Source organism: Polyodon spathula, chromosome 3, assembly GCF_017654505.1.
Source record: "Polyodon spathula isolate WHYD16114869_AA chromosome 3, ASM1765450v1, whole genome shotgun sequence".
NCBI lineage: Eukaryota > Metazoa > Chordata > Actinopteri > Acipenseriformes > Polyodontidae > Polyodon > Polyodon spathula.
The window spans coordinates 84,636,854-84,654,140 of NC_054536.1; the positions used below are offsets into that span (position 1 = coordinate 84,636,854).

Here is a 17,287-nt window from a genome sequence, read left to right on the forward strand (position 1 = left end):
CTTTTTTTTAGATGTACAAGCAAGTGAAAAGTCATGTTTAACTGAAATAAACGCTTCCATTTTTTTTTTAGAAAAGGAGGCATTATACAAAGAAAAAACACCTCACCATTATGGTTTCCATTGATCAGTCCTCATAACAGAAAATACTAGGATCACAACAAAACCAAACGTTGATCACTATGCTTAACATGTACCTTGCAAGTTGGGCCTGTGTTTGAAAAGCATGAAGCACACCCCCATCTGTATCCTGATTCTGACTCTTATCAAACCTGAAGCAGCACTTTTTAATCCTGTGTTTTATGTTAATCCCTACTGGCCCACACAGCACTTGCCATTTTACAAACATCTTATGATAATTATTTCTAATATTTATCAATTAAGTAATTTATGGAGAACACTGATGTGGCTGTTTACCTTCAAATTCATGTGCAGCGATGTTTGTTTAGAATATTTCAAATGGTTTCTCCAACGCACTAAAGAAAATAATTATTACTTCATAATAATCAAAATTGCTTTGTACCGCTGTTTTCACGTTGCACTGCTAAGGTCTTCTCTCGCTGATAAATGAATGAGCACTGACACAAAGTGAAATGGGCTGAAATTTGTGACTCATGCCAAAACAAAAACGGATCGAAATGACAGCTCGGCCAACCAACATGCAGTGATTATACTGGCGTTAACGGTGGCCAATAGCAGCTAACAAAAACAGAAGCAGTATGAGGAAACAGAATGCAAGCAGCATGTACTGTGCTGAATGAAAGGGACTGTGTGAGCGGATGGAATGCATCCGCATTGGTTGAAAAGCAGTTTAAATAAGTCCCGGTACAAAGTACCGGTGTGTATCAGCATAATTTCACCCCTGCTCCTACAGGAGGCAAAGTGCTCTTTTCTACTTTAACTGTACAACAAACAAAACTGCAGACCAAGGCAAATCTATGGAAGAATAATGAAGCAAAAATGCTGTCAGGAATGTAAATAGTCCAGCAGTCAGCTGCTCACAGATGCACTTAAAAAAGCTTCAGCAAACATTAGGAGGAAGCTATTGTGTGTCACATTATACAAATAATCAAGATCACTTTCCTTTCAGGCAATGTAAATAGCTGAGACACAGTTGGCCAGCAGGTCACACAGCTGTTGTATCTTTTCATCTCTCCAGGGAGCTGGTCATTCTAACAACAACTGTAATTGTGTATAAAGACAATTTCATTCCTTTAAACCATTAAGAGAGGATGCACTATTTCCAACACATGTACATGAATGTTTGTTGTTTCTACTTTATTTATTAGTACTTCTTTTACAAAGAAAAACAACAACCAACTTGTGTATGCCTTTCTTAGGTGAGTATGAACCATTACTAATTTAAAATAGGGTATTCTGCTTTGGTGGCACTGGGAGGATACTGTTAAACATCAAACAATCCCAACAATATTTTGCTTTTTTTTTTTTTTTTTAAAGTAGAATTTTAAATATTACAGAAAAGTTTAAAATCCCAATTTACAATCCCAATCATGTAATTATGTTATCTATTTGTTTATTTATGAATTTGTTTGCTTTAACATACAATAATTTCTACCATTCACTTATAAAATATGCTACTGAATAGCAATGTATTTGCCACACACACACACACACACACACACACGCACACACACACAGCACTGTTGCAACCAAAACAACAAAACAAGGCTTGCTCCAGTAGCGAAACACCGCCGACTTGTAAATGCATTGAGCGCATCTTCACTGGAGCAGAGCCGGATTAAATGTATTGCTAAGGACAGATATTGTATATTTTCATTTAAGCTGTGCAAGCAAAATAGGGGTTAAATATATTGCGGCGTGGTATACAACATATGTCATATGCGTGTTGTGCAGCAAGAACGCAAAGCTTAAAACCACTGCAATTAGTGCAATGTGAAGACACAAACACACATACGTTGTGTCCTTATCTTCATTGAAAAAAAAAAAAAAGTATCCCACTGCGGTAATCTGAAATGATCAGTGATGCTATGTTACCAGCCATAACTATCAGTGGTTACAATGTAGCCTGTTGCTGCAAACCCGAGGAGACAACACGAATTGTATGCTTATGAAATATGTATGCGAGTATGCCCATTCTGGTTAATATATAATCATGCGTTTTTACAGTAAATGCAAATTGATACTTGATTTATGACTGTACTATAAGCAGCCGGTTAATTGCATTATATAGCCTGCTGTAAAATCAACAGTATTTGTCTACCTGCACCACGGTCTGATAATCAATAGTTATTTTAATGGTAGCGGCTTCAAAGCTAACACTTCATTACAGGAGCCAATAACTCATGCACCTTATTACCTTGAGATAGTCGTTTTCTGAGCGAAGGTCTTCGATTTCCCTCTGTAAATCTTCTATCAACTCCCTGCTTCCCTCCAACATATAGTCTGTCGGGGTATTTGGTTTCCTGACTCTCAGCTCCACTTTACTGACACCACATCTGCTCGAAATATCCTCCTTTTGATCACCGCTGCATTGTCCTTGGACTGGTACAGCTAAGGATCCCCTTTCTTTTACAAGGGCCAGAGACGTTAAAGTCGTCGACTTTTCAAATATATTTTGACACCCTCCAAGGGCTTCTGTGGTCGAAGCCACTGGAGGCTGAATCTCTCCTGCCACTTGGTCCCGATCGCTGGAGCCAGTGCCGGACTCAGCATCACTGCTGGCCGCCTGGGCTTGCCTCTGCTCATCGGATAGGGGCTCAGAAGGACAATCGGATAAATCAGAGCTGCTATCCGTATGGCTGATTCTGCCCAGACCGCCTCCTGGCTGGGCGCTGGCCCCTATATGACCAAGGGACCCTTGAATGGAATCTATCAGAGAGCATTTTTTCCCCTTTTTCGCTTTAGTAGTGGGATCGCTCTTCCTATTGGAGACTTTATGTTCTGCTGTTCCGAGCTGGATGACCTTAGTTGGCTTTTTTGTTGCTACAGACTTTGTGGTACTTTTAACAGGTGATGGCTTCTCTTTTACACTTGGGATGCTGCGCCTGGAGAGACGGCTTTGAGTGGCCAAGAGTCCAGCTGACTGCTGCTGTTGCTGCTGCTGCTGCTGTTTACTTGAAAGGTTTGGAGATTTAGGGTGAAAAGGCGGGGGTTTGGCTGACGCTCGGGAATGCAGATCCTTCATAAACGGTCTGGCAGGCGACGGTGCTCGGTTCAACCTCTTTTTCTCAGCAAGCTGGCGGTTCTGAAGCTTGATTTCGTTATTGGTTGCATTTAAAGTCTCCATCATCCAGAGACACGGGAAATGGATGGTGATGGAAGAAACTACCTATCCTCAGCCCACACAAATAACCCTTGCAAATCACACCGGCAACAACATCCAGTACTTCAGTTTTCCTTTTCATCACTTCGGATTGGTGCCCACCATGCCTCACACTCACATCGAAGCAGTGGATTATTTTAATAATTTGTCATAAATTTGTTTCCCTTCGGCTTGAACCAGATAAAAATCCTGCAGTAATTCTCAATCGATTTGAAGCGAGTCACACCTGCAGCTGCATGTATGTGTTTTGCACAGTCCGCCTAATTAACTGTCAGTCGGGATTCATGTTATAACTCCCCTCATATCTCCAATCCTTTCCCCCTCATCCAGATCCAGCCTTCCTCCCTTCTACTTCAATCTGACATTAAAAATCTGCAAACCCTGCGTTCCCTGACTCTGACTCTAGTGCCGTCCCTCGAGCGCATGCGCGTCCTGTCCACACACGCACGCACACGCATACGCGCGCACACACACACACACACACACACACGCGCGCGCGCGCAGTCCCATGCCCTCTTCTCTAGTCCTGTAATTCTGCAGGCCAATGAAAGAGTGAGCGGTTCGTATCCTCAGAGGCAATCAGTTTGTAGCAAGTGTGGCATGAGATGCACAGATACTTTTGATTCAAAGAGCTGGGGTTTCCTCAATTTCTCAAGACACAAACTGTACCTCGAGTTTTTCTATCTTGATCCACGTGTGTTAATTGAAACGTTAAATGATAAACTGAAGCAGTTATTTTTTTTAATGTAAAACAAATGGAACTGCATCGAGCCTGTTATATCAGGTTGCCTAGTTTCAGGTTCTCGATTATGCTACGGTGGCTATAGATATTTTTCAAGAACCGAAGCACAATTGTTATCCATTACAAGACGTTTCTATTATAACAACTTGTGCACGATTAGTGCCGCTCTTGTCGTTACGTTATTGACAGAGAAGTGGGATTTGCTATGCACTTCCATATAAAGCATACATTGCCTTGATGTTACACTCTTATCTGCAAACATGTATTACTACGTGGGAAGAAAATCGACAGAACTAAGACAAGTTAATCGACAGAACTAAGACAAGTTGCATAACAAAGGACTACTATTGTACTGTATTATCAACAATACAGTAAACTAATCACCACCACTAAATAGGTAATCACATCCTTATTACTTTGTTTGTACTTCACCTCTTTATTGGAAATCCCACAAAAAATAATGAGTTAACCAATACTTAATGGTACGTTCATGTATTACTTGTCACCATGCAAGCCCTGTCAATAACATCAGAGAGGCGGAGTTTACAGATTTCTATTGAATGTCTCCCATGATATTTTGGAATCCCTTGTAAATGTTCAGAATTGTACATAACACCTTTCCAACTGTTGAGATCAAAGAAAACCTAATCAGTATATTCACACTGGTGACGCCATTCAGCATTCTCTGTATACAGTGCCCCTTTACTGGTTGTCATGTTCTATAGCTGACAACTACCAAATAAACTACTTCTGTTTCAATTGTGTAGCTACATTATTTACACACATTTTTCATTTTTGAACAAGACAATCTTTTGATGGACAATAGCTAGTCAGTAGTTATTGTAATTATGTAAAGGCATTGGCTGAAATGTTTTCTTACTTCTCAAAATTGAGTGTTGAAATGGAAGAAAATCCTTCAAAAATGACAGCATCCACATAGAGTACTAACTTCTCCATTAGTGAGCCTGTCAGGAAAAACGTGAATTTGGCTCAAGAACAAATTAATAAGATTGATCTCACACGTTCACACCGTCTTTTATAACTTGATATTTAACGTGCTTTTCCTTTCAAATGAAAAGACAAAACGTAGTTTGTATAAAAAGTGGTCATTTAAAATAAAGGATCACCCTATAGAGATGATTGCCTGTAGATTATGCAACTGTTATAAACATGTACAATACACTTAGGCACAGAAAGACACAATTTTAATATGATTAAATTCTAATTAAGTATTAAGATTTATACCCTTTCATACTTTTCTGTTTTACACACTCAAAAGTTGTATGGTGCAAGGATTGTACTAGAAATGTAGACCATTGTACTAAATACTAAATAGAAACTAGTCTGGAATATTTAAAATGGAAAGGTCTGATTCATTCCTTACTCTTCTTATCCCCTGCACGGGACCTAATGGAGGTATGTCACACTTTATATGTTTCCATATATCTGGAAAACTTCTTATCCAATTATGTTGAAACTAGATTTGATCATTATTTAAAATGCGTTCTTGAGCGCATTAGATACTGGGGTATATAGGGATACTGGAAAGTTACTGGGAGAACCAGATTGTAGGAATATGTGGAGGTGCCTCTGTCAGTACAACCATTAGACTTTATGTCACATGTACTTGTATCTTAAGAACACAACGTATTCCATTTACTGTAAATTATTCATTTTAATACACTTTACTGTGATAATAACCCCCATGTATTTACCTAATCTAGGTCTTAAATACCACTTATCCAATTTCTATTAACCTTTCACTGCCATTTCTTATTCCATGTGTTATTCTGTACACATTGTTGACATGTCATGGTCATCACCTTTTTCATCAGCTCAATTTTTTTTTTATTTACTTGCTCATAAAAGCAGTACTTGGTTAGATACACTAAATCAGTATGGTATTTTATACCAGACTTTATCGCCATCTAGTGTCCGCTTACTTTTGCACTTGATAGGGTTTTAAAAATGAACACTTCTCATCACACACAAAAAACATACACCTATAACAATACAAACAAAACCTTCTGCAAGCCTCTTGAAAAAAACAGTTTTTTATTGTACTAACAACTTAGATTTTTAAACCTGATTTAGAGAGTACAGTCTTCATTTTAAAGTAGCTTTTAAAAGTAATTTTGTTCACTCAAACACCATACTAGAGGACTGATGAGGTGGGTTTAAAGTAAAAAGGAGGCCATGGTTAAAATCCTACAGATATTAATAGAAATCACAAAACCACCACACACAGCCTAATACAGTGAGTACTTCCCGAAAAAGCAATTCTGGGACCCCCTGCCAACAAAAACAGAAAAATAAAATTAAAATTCACTGGTCACTTACAAGAGTTGAGTAGAGTAGTATAAAGGGGGTTGATTTAAGGAGAGGGGGTGCTTGTCTAACAAGAAATTAGAGACGTAAAACTGGACAGCTTGAGAAGAAAATAGCTGGACAAGACTTACAATGTAAAATACTCTGAACTCTCACGTCTCACCGGGTCAGGCCGCATACGCAGGTGGCATCTCTTAGCTGCTGGTCAAACAAGGAGAATGAGAAGACAAACATAAAAGACACTCTCGATGAGAGACATAAAAGACAAAGGGATAGATCCGTCACTACTCAATGCAGCATCCTCAGGCAGCGTGGCTGGCAGCAGGGCGGCGTGAAGAGCTAGGATGAAGTGTCTCGGGTCTGTGTTGGAGAGACGAAAATAGAGAAACCCCCACCCCCTTGACAGGGCCCGGCTCAGCAGGTGGGGACTCGGCCAGCCAGAAGAGGCAGAAAGGTGCTTGGACCTGAAAAGAAACTAGGGAGATGGGATAGCAAGGTTATAGCCTTGGTGAGGCTAGCGCATGAGCTGCGACAGGATAGTTGTGGCCGAGACGGCAGTAACTTGGGCAGGAGGCCGTCCCGGTCGGTTGGAGGAGTGAAACTCACTTCCCCCCAAAAGAAGGATCCCCGGCTCCCCGCAGCACTGCACTGTGAAGATAGGGATGAGACCGCTGAGCCGTGTCACTCATAGATAAGAGAAAGCTGTAAAGGAGAGAAAATACAGGGAGAGGTTAGTATGACGGGCTATGGACCTATTGGGAGGAAACCTCTAGTGGACCTGGCGGAGAGGGCGCCCCCACTTCGGGCATACTAACAAAGGACTTTTGAGCTGCTGTAATGTCTGAAGGGAAGGATCTGATGTACAACTTGTCTGCTGAAGAGGACCAGCGCCCCATGTTTTTTTTATCAGGTGCTGTTGACTCCTGCTCGTGCTGTGGATGTGGCTGCTCCGATCCGGAAAGAATGAGAGGAGTAGAGACTTGAGGATAGCCCAGTCCAAGTCTGGAGGGAGTTGATGTGAGAGAAAAATCAATGTCTCATAAGGATTGTTCTTGAGGAGTCAATAAAAAGAGGATCTGTAGGAAGACAGGAAATCCCGGAGGCGAGGTATTTGGTTACCGCAGAACTAGGACAGAAGAGTCAATTTTTGGGAATTGAACGTACTGACCCATATAAAGCTGATCTGTTTTGGAAGATCTGATAAAGAGAATGTAATGTCCCCCAGGAATTTGGGTGAGGTCGGAGCACCGCAATCCTAAGGCTGGGAAACTTGCGAATGTTGGCACAGAGAACTCTGAGCAGCGAAGGAATCCGAAAAAAGCAGCTAAGCATAATGCTTCCATAATGATGTCATCGAAAGGAGTGACGCAACTGCAGCAAAGAGTGGAGATGAGGAGAAGAATGTCCAAAGAAATGGACTGTCTTCAAATAGAGGAAGGAGAGAGGCTCTTTTCCATGCCTCGAATAGACAGACGAACCTCAGGTATGGAAAGGAGTGGGGTATGAAGGACTGGACTGAAGGCGAAACTGATACTGAATGCTCGATAGGTAGTTTCTGATGGAGGAAGGAGCAAGGTTGCAAGACAGCCTGAAATATGGTTAAAGGCTAGCAGGTGTTGAAGATTAAAGGAGGTGGGAGAGATCCAATTCTGAATAGAATAAGAAGAGCAAGTGGAAGGGGCTAAGGCATTTTTTTAATTTTTTAATTTTTTAATAAAGTTGTGGGCTGACTGAAGGAGGCCGGTGAGTGAGGAGTTTAGTGGAACCCAAGTTGATTGAAAAGGGAAAACTTGCCACGGGTTATGGTCTGCTTCTGGGACCAGGCTGAAACTAGTGGACCATCACACAACCTCGACCATGTTTAACACTGGGCATGGTTACATTTTTTATTTTACATTTTTTAAATCTCCGAGTGTCACACGAACTGATGGGATGGAAAGGAGTGTTGGGGAAAGGGCGGAGTTCAGGCGGTAGAAATACTGAATTCTGGAGATGTAGACTTTAATGGTAGGGGGGGCTAAGAGAAGAGAATCCCTTGCATGGGCGACGGAGGCTAGAATTCGATGCTCATTAAATCGAAATGTAGTTGGTTTTTGAGTGCAGAAATGTTTTCATCCGATGGTGTATGATGATTTGATCTCTGGGGCTAATGCTGTAGCCATGTATTGGAGAGCAGATTGCAGAAGGTTGGAGAGTGTTGTATTTAGTTGAATAATAGATGTCTGTGTTGCAAAGTTTGGTGAGGGCTGAGGTGGCAGTTAGAGCTGAACGAATATATGAAATCGACTGCTGAGGAAGCTCACGTTTTTTTGCACCTGATTCTGGAAACAAAGGCAGAGATGAGATGCCGACCATCCTATGAGTTAAAGAATACGGCTCGATCAACAGTTTGCTACCATCATGTCTGCTTGGAATGGAAAAGGTGAACTCACATTCAGAGATTTGGGTTTCACAACTCATGTCATTCTCCTAATAGTGGAACTCTTAATCAAGACAGATTCCAGTCTCATACCACGTCTCTCACCGTGTACTAATGCTTGTAGTATCTGAGAGGATGAGCGGACATATGACTAAATTGCTAAAGGAAAGCTGGAGGCTCTGGAAGAGGGCAGTTGTAGATTTAAACAGTAAACTAAAGCAACTTTCACCTGCTGCAATAGTGAGCAGATCTGAAGAGGGAGAGCTGAGATTTGCTGTAGTGAGGAAATATTAACTGTAGAGGCAAGATCTGCTGAACAGGCAGAGATCTCAGATTGTAAACGATGGAATGCTGTCAGTAGTGTGCAGTGGCCTGCTGTAGAGAGCAGAGAGCTGTTGAATGTGGTGGAAATTGGTATTTTTGAGTTAAGGCGTTTTTTAGATGATGTTAGAGATGGAGCTGCCTTTGGGTTGAGATGAAGAATGCATAGATCTGATGCTGTTGCAGAACCTGAGAGGATGGGAATGCATTGGTCTGAGGCTGCTGTAAAACCTATTGATTTGATCAGGAGCAGTCTATGAGTGTATTGTCTATTGTGGTGTAGGAGGAAGCTTTGACTGAAATGTTGAAAATCGTACCACAGTTTCCTAATGTGACTGGTAGCTCAAATTGAATGAAATGGACTTTGAAAGTTGTATTAAGTGCAGAAGATTGTAGTACTGAGGCACAGGCTCAGAGTGCCTGTCGAATCTGCCTGGTCACTGTGGCAACTTACCACTCGCAGTTGAACTCGATGAAGCGTAGCCGTGGTAACCATGGTGTGTGAGGCGCCGGTGGAACAGAGTTGTAGTACAGCAGTGTCGTTGCAGCCAGTCTTTCTGATGAAAATGCAGATCAATTTTAGTAATGAAGCGGTGCTTTGAATGGTGCTGTAGCCGGGCTGGAGACTGGATGGAGCAGGAAAGATTAATGTTGGAGCTCCTGCAGCTGAACAGAGAAGCTGAATGATGCGAAGAATCACCTGAGCAGGTAGGAAAATAGTTGATAATATCGTGGCAGCGCTGTGCAGTAAAATGATCAACAGAGAAAGGAGAAAGGTTTTAAATATTACGCAAAGATGTTAAGTTGAAGCACGAATGACAGGATTTGCTATAAAACAAAAACAAACACAGATGGAAGATTGAAGCAGTGCTGAATGTATAAATAACACAGAAAGAGATTGACAAGAGAACTGACCCCCACCCAACCGGAAGTAGTTTGCCTGGCTAATCCCGCCCCCGCTGAATGCTGACTAATTTAATAGACGTTTAAGCTAATGATAGTCGATGAACTTGACCTTTATTTGAACACTCAAAGTGAATTCCGTACCATGCTTATTACACTGTTTAGCTCGGTGTTCCTGCGAATTTCTAACCTGCCTACAAATACAAAGGCTCTTTATGTCTATTGTGTCAATCTTGGGTTTGTGAACAAGACACACATGATCCATAATTTAACATTTCCTATGTCATCGTACTTCTCAACCAAGTCTTCTGTCTTGTCAGACCTGAAAAGCTTCTCTCACATTCACATGAAGTAACAGGGCAAACAAGTAAGATATTTAGTCCCCTCACTTCTGGAGACACTACTTTATATGCTGTCTTTCATTCATATAGCTTTTTGGCTTTAGTGTGGTCTACAAACATGTGCAACTGTAGTGATAGTGAGTTGTGCGTTAGTTATCTCTTCATTGACTGTTCCTGTGATAGACATGTTTTCCAGCTCCTGGTAATTTGATATCCCAATGTCGTCTGGATCATATTTCATTAATAAGTCACAGTGGACTGAATCCATAAATTCAAAGTATTGAAACCTGAAATGTTCTTCAGCTGTGGGGCTGTGGTACTGTGGGGGCATATCCTGTCTATCTTTGTGGTGGCTGTCTTCTACGTGGTAACTGCAATGGATCCAGATCCAGACTGCTATCTCAGCTGTTTCTGTGAAGATTTCATGGAAGGCCTCCTCACTGCTCCAATCTTGTTATCTTGTTACTGGTTCACTCTACTGCTGAAAGCATGCCTGGCACAGCTGAGATGTTGTTTGCAGAGAGCTGTTGAGCTGTTCTAGTAATGCTAGTGGTTTTAGTGCCACCTTGAGTCCCTTTAGTGTCTCCATCTTTCGAAACACCGTTTTCAGGCTGTTTGCAGTGTCAGATGTTCCAGACATCTCATTCAGATTGCTGACAACAGACCAGTATTGGTCAACTGCTGATTGTATGGCAGGTAAATGACAGACCCAGTGTGTTGGGCACAGAGGTTTGAGGAGAGATGGATTTGGACTAGGACTATCACTATTGTCTGACGCTATCTCCTTAGACAGCTCCCTGTACTTTCTTGATCCGCTGAATAATACACCTAGCTGATGAACCCATTGGGTGGCTTCCCTTACTATCAGTGAACATCATTTATCACATGCTGAGTGAGGCCTGCACCACCAGGTTTGAAATGTGGGCACCACAATGGAAGAAAAGGACACAAGGCTGCTTTTCTTTTACCTTGACAGCCATTGTATTTACCGCTCATGTTTGGGGCATTATTGTATGTCTGTCCTCAGATAATAAAGTGAGAGTCCAAGGCGTGTGATGACATCAAACACCATTTTAGAGATTCCCTGACCAGTTGTTGAAACTAATTCATAGAGCCGTTGCGATAGGGTACGCCCACCCCTATGTTGACGTATTATTATTATTATTATTATTATTATTATTATTATTATTATTATTATTATTATTATTTAAATGTTTTGGTTTGTATATGTACTCGTTAAAAGAACAATGCTTTGTACCATTAATAATGTAGGTCTTAAGTTGGTAGGGAAGCAGACAATTATCTTCCCTGCCAAAAATAACACTTGCAGAATGTGGCCGTCTTCAAATTAGTTAATTGTTTGCCAATTTGAGGATGGCCACATGTATAAAAAGTGTAGCAGCTGAGCACTGTGGGTGTCAGAGTTAAGAGGAATGAGAGAGAGTGAAAGAGACATCAATCTCAAGTTAACTGCTATCCGGCTGGCTGCACTCCAGGCGATATTTGTTTTATGATCTGTGTTTAAAACAAATCGGACTGACATGCCTCAAACAAATAGACTCTTGTTCATCACCACTCACATCTGTTGTCCCATCAACCATTATTGAGATCAACATATCCTCTGTTATTCCCTTCACCAACTGATGATGTGAAATGTATGGATTTTTTCAAGTAGTGTTGTGAGAGGTTCATCCTCAGCACAAAGGTGTAGTAATTACCCTCGTCTTCATTGTGACCATGCCGAGCCAGGCCCTGCCGAAGAAGAAAACTAATGGAGCTGAAAAATTTGAGCAAGAACTCTCTAGCTTCTTTTTTGCTGCTTCTTCATGCCGCAACAACTTCCTCTAAGAAAGCAGGGAAGAGCTCATTCAAATCTGGTATATTATGCTGTTTTCGGTCTTTTACAGCTTTTTAAATTTAATTAATCATATTTTTTACCATTAAGAAAATAGTATGCAAATATTTATCATATGCAATACATTGGGCCCATTTTTTAACCTCTGCAACTTTGCAGAGGACTTCTCATTTTGTCTTGTTCGTCGTGAATTGTTTTTTCTTTTTAGATATTGACTGTGTTTCCAGTTTAAGTTTGCAAACAAATTATGTATAATTAATGGCAAATGTACCTCTGTTTGACAATAGGACAACAACCATCAAATTACAATTGATTGACATGTACCAAAATCTGACACTGTACCACTTCAACTGAGACAATATATCACTTTTTGACATTACACGTGTCAAATTTTTGGTATGTGTACCACTTTCTAACACTACAACTATAAACTCTCCACTGCTTTCTTCACACTCATGAGCGCTTAAGACTGAGCCAATCACAGAGGCATCAAGTCAGTCACCTGACACACTTAGGAGCTGGACTTGTAGGCAGGCACTGCCAGCGCTGCCTGCATCGATCATACGATTTAATTTTCACAAAAAAATGAAACTTTGATTTTTCACCTCTGAAGTTTAGGGCCTCCGAGGATCCCCCACCCTCCCCCAACAATGGGGCCCCAAAGGGTGTGGTTCGCTGGAGCCTTGTGCAGGCACTGACCACACATCATTGCTAGGAGAGAACGAGGAATGAACGAAATTGATTAAGTCATAGAGCCCTTGCTACTATTGTGCCACTGTCACTCCAGAATTTAAAGTATAAAGCTATATTTTTCAGAAACCCTGCTACTTATTCTTTAAGGAATATCTGGAGAAATACATATTTTCATATGTATAAAATCCTGTGTAGGCCTATATGCACAATTTTGCTCATTTACATTTTTCATGTTTTGCATCATTTTTTTTTTTATGTGAGCGCCATCGTATCATCTTTTAACATAGTATGTCATAATAATAAAAAACATACTGAAGTTGTGTAAAGGCACCTGCATTTAAAATGTAGGAAAACGTGACCTTAACATGAGCAAAAAGATATTTTGCATGTAATGAGCACCTTAAAATACAAGTGATCTTCCACTGTAGTGTGTAAAATAAGATTTTACATTCAAACATGTATGAGTTTAAAACACTATTATAGTAAGCCTTTACATTTGTTTTGAAACCTTTTTACCTTAATGCTTTTGTTTTGGATGAGGGAGCCAGAATAGCCGCACATTTTAACACAAGACACAAATTACCAAATAAAGTCAACTGGTTTCATTTATTTTTTGTCACTTGATTTTACAGTGCATTCAGTTTTGTTCAGAAGTCAGACTCTTTCCAGATACTTTATTGTATAAACAATGACTGGCCAAAAATGTGTGAATGACCATGAAGGTCCTATAGATTGTTAGAGTTACAACAGGAGTGTCAATCAGTGTGGCCATTCAAGTAATAGACTCTCTTGATGGGCACAAGGGTCAGTGCAGACACCATACATGGGGACTGGTTGCAGGACACTCATTACCATGCCCCTTGTGAGGTGACTGAGAATCTTCTGTGTTTCCATGATTGTTGTGAACCGCAGATAACCCTAACACAGTTTTGGTCTGGTGCATTACATAACCCGTGATGTAAATTTGCACACCTTCATTTACAAGTAAAACATACATCATTTTACAAAATGTGCAATTATTAAATCAGTAATGTGAAATCAAAATGAAATATTAAAAACATACAGAATCTTAAAATGAGACCCCTTTACATTACTACGCTCCACCAGCTGCGGGCTCCGAGTGGTAATTAGATACCTCAACAAGATTCCCATCTGGGTCTCTGAAGTACACTGAAGAAATTGGTCCCACAGCACCAGTTCGGAGGACAGGTCCATCTTCTACAGTGACGTCACAAGCCTAGCAGGAATAAAAATCAAAAACAATATCAAGTTATATAGAAACTTTTTGACAATAAATTGAATTATGGGGCATCCATGAAATACACAAAACGAAAGCTGGAGGTTGAATTTCAATTGCTGAGCCCACTGACCTTAAGATGCTCTATGACTTCAGCAATTGGTGTTTCTGTAATAAGACACAGGTCGATGGAGCCAGGTGTTGGAAGGAGGGCTTTCGGTTCAAACTCCTTGCCAGCCTCGTGAAGATTAAACTTCTGGTTTCCAAAACTGAGTGCCTTCCGATTACCCTAGGGAAAGGTAAATAGAGTAAAACACATAGTAAAATTAAATGTTGCTTTGTTCTCTTCTCCTTTTCTACATAAACATTCACATTTAACATGGCCAACAACAAATGCCTTGCTGCATACATCTTCATTACTTGTTTCCTGAGCTGCAATAGTCTTAGTTCTTTCTCCTTTTAGAAAATATGCTGCAGTCCTTGACTGGAGCAAAAGCTATGCTGTATCTTTGATTTTAATTTTTTTTTTAAATACACATTTTTAACACCCCTCCTCAGACGACTTACTGTACCTTAAACGTGACAACCTCCATTCCCAAGACTTTGGAGTAAAAGCCTGTTGTCTCCTCTATGCTCCTTACAGTGAGGACCAGGTGGTCAAGCCCCTGGATCCGGAGAGGGGGTCCAGTGGAGCTGTAACACTGGAACCCAGACAGCCAGCTGCTGGCTGCAGGCTGAATGGTAATACAAAATATAAGTAGTGTTGGTTTTGCATTATTTGTTTTTTTTTTTTTTTTTTTTTTTAATTTTTGCCAATCAATGGTGCTTAGGACTTATTAGATGTCCTTACTAAAATGGTCAATTTGATTAATGGAATTTGTTAATATATTTCTGTAATAAGGCCATTGTCATTGTGCTAGTATTGTCAGTGGAACGGTGAGTTACTTACAGTTTTCCAGTGGGGGGGAAATTGCCGTTGCACACTCCTACTGGTCATCTGGGGATAATAAACAGGGAAATGAATGTGTGTTGCTCTTTGAATTCGTATAATTTGTGTGTTAAGTGGATGATCCAAAAGAGCACTTGTAATTTACTTCGTTATTTTTTTGTTGTTTGTTTTTTTAAGTTACTTTGAATTTTACAGGCTATAGGCTACCACAGGTTCCATTTTGCGTAGAGATGTCTTTATTAACTATATATATATATATATATATATATATATATATATATATATATATATTAGATATATATATATTTATTTTCATAAGTACCACACCATAAGACACAAGATATCGTGTAGTACTATTCTCTTTGTTTATTAAACGCCCAGTGTAGACACAATTTCAGCATAGGCACAGAAAAAGACGAGTCACGCTCTTTACGTAGTTCATCAAGACGGGCCAATGTAAAACTGTACTAACACTAAACTAAACCTGATTTAAGATTATAGTTTGGTAGTCTTATTTAACTCAGTATTCGAATTGTCTCAGCAGGTCTGTCCCTGAAAACACTGGCCCGTCTTTCTGCACTGCAGCGCTTATTGTCTTCAGTTAACTGAATCAAGTCCAAGTAGGTTACTTTAGGTTTTTTTTTTATTTCAAAGGGGGAAAAAGCATATTAGTGGTACCTTCCCGAACACGGTCTGCCAGCGCAGTCCTGTAGAGGTCAACAGACCCCTTAGAATCATAATCCTTTGAAAGCAAAGGTAGCTACAGTAACCTTCCACACAAAGTAACGCCGCTGTATCTGACTGTAAGATGACTGTAACATGTACTTCCTGAGGAATGAATACCGTAAATAACGAAATACCATTACCATATTTTATATAATATAGACGCCACTTTTTTTTACGGCGCTGGAAAAAAAAAAGAAAAAACAACTTAATATGTTCATTTGCAACCTTACCCAGCAGTTTGTGTGTATTACATAAGGCATGTATACTAGTATGTATGTTTTATTGGAGTATGAATAATATTTATTGAAACATAAAAATATAGTAAAGGTCATTTTGAATATCCTGTATTATTATTATTATTATTATTGGCAAATTAAGCTCAATAAAAGTACACTACTCCAAAAATTAAAGGAGAATCATTTCAAAGTTGTATTTTTCCAAAACAACAACAATCACATTTGAGTATTTCAAGGGAGCACTTTTTACAGATTCCTCACTGCCTTGTGTATATATTGCATGGTGTATATTTCCTCCCACATGTTTGTCCAGGGAGTCCAAATCTGTGGTTTGACAGCATGTCCAAAATCTTAAAACAAAAGTAGAGATTACAGGGGGGAAAAGTATACATCTTTAACCACAAATGTCACCAAACTATTTTTCTGTGTTGTCTATTTTTTTTTTAACTGTTTGAGTGTTAATTCACAATGCCGTCCCCACTGCACATGCAGCAATTCAGCCACGTGTCCTACCTTAGGTGGGGTTCACTGGGCATCATATGTAATAGGACTTCATTGAGAGAATCATACAATACAACTATGTACAAACTATAAAGACCCTTTGTTCAAGCATGTGGTGTATATTATTGATACAACCAGAGGTTAGAGCCTGCAGCCTTGAAAGGGTTTATATATTCTTTATTTACATTTAGTGGTCGACAATTATTTTTGTTTTCTCCCCAATTTAGTAATTTCCAATTATTTTTAGGCTCAGACCACCACTACCACCCCTGCGCTGACTCGGGAGGGGTAAAGACATAGACATGCTGTTCTCCGAAGCGTGTGCCGTCAGCCGCCCGCATCTTTACACACTGCAGACTCACCATGCAGCCACCCAAAGCGACAGCGTCAGAGGACAGCCCTGGGTAGCTTACAGGCAAGCGTTTGGCCAATTGATCTCCGACCCCCTGGGAGCTCCCGTCCTCAATCGGCAGAGGAATAGCCTTAACTCAAAACGCCGATGTCCAGACTATAGGGTGCATTCTGCACTCCACGCGGAGCGCCTTTACTGGATGCGCCACTCGGGAGCCCCCTAAAAGGGTTCATTTTTATTGGACAACACTGGTAATGGAACTTAGAAAAGCAGATGTCTGTCAAGCTGGATCCATGTCGGACAGGAAATGTTTTTGAGAAAAAGAACCAATAACATCTGCTGGCCCAAGACTATTCAAAAACAACCTGCTGCAGCAGATGAAG

At 40.3% G+C, this 17,287-nt stretch overlaps 2 protein-coding genes across 5 annotated transcripts in view; both read right to left on the reverse strand.

Moving 5' to 3' along the window:
* LOC121313535 (microtubule cross-linking factor 1-like) overlaps positions 1–3,714 on the reverse strand; it is an 82,831-nt gene extending 79,117 nt beyond the window's left edge. For all 4 annotated transcript variants that reach the window (XM_041246198.1, XM_041246197.1, XM_041246196.1 and 1 more), the window contains exon 1: positions 2,336–3,714. In XM_041246198.1, coding sequence (XP_041102132.1) covers positions 2,336–3,268 — 933 coding nt within the window. In that variant the 5' untranslated portion in view covers positions 3,269–3,714. The remainder of the gene's footprint in view (positions 1–2,335) is intronic.
* A 9,776-nt stretch (positions 3,715–13,490) lies between these two features.
* Positions 13,491–15,928, reverse strand: LOC121313536 (glyoxalase domain-containing protein 5-like). Its single transcript, XM_041246201.1, has 5 exons — positions 15,768–15,928; positions 15,090–15,137; positions 14,713–14,874; positions 14,274–14,429; positions 13,491–14,140 (listed from the first exon to the last, which is right to left on the reverse strand). Exons 1-5 carry the CDS (start codon positions 15,825–15,827, stop codon positions 13,997–13,999), a joined length of 570 nt encoding a protein of 189 aa, XP_041102135.1. The 5' UTR covers positions 15,828–15,928; the 3' UTR covers positions 13,491–13,996.
* Between the last annotated feature and the right edge of the window lie 1,359 nt (positions 15,929–17,287).

Excerpts from the sequence above, each read along its gene's own strand:
- LOC121313536 (XM_041246201.1), bottom strand. The coding sequence starts at position 15,827 with ATGATTCTAAGGGGTCTGTTGACCTCTACAGGACTGCGCTGGCAGACC. Across the intron at positions 15,138-15,767 it reads GGCAGACCGTGTTCGGGAAG|ATGACCAGTAGGAGTGTGCA; the intron begins GTACCACTAATA and ends TATTATCCCCAG. Across the intron at positions 14,875-15,089 it reads TTCCCCCCCACTGGAAAACT|CCTGCAGCCAGCAGCTGGCT; the intron begins GTAAGTAACTCA and ends ATTACCATTCAG.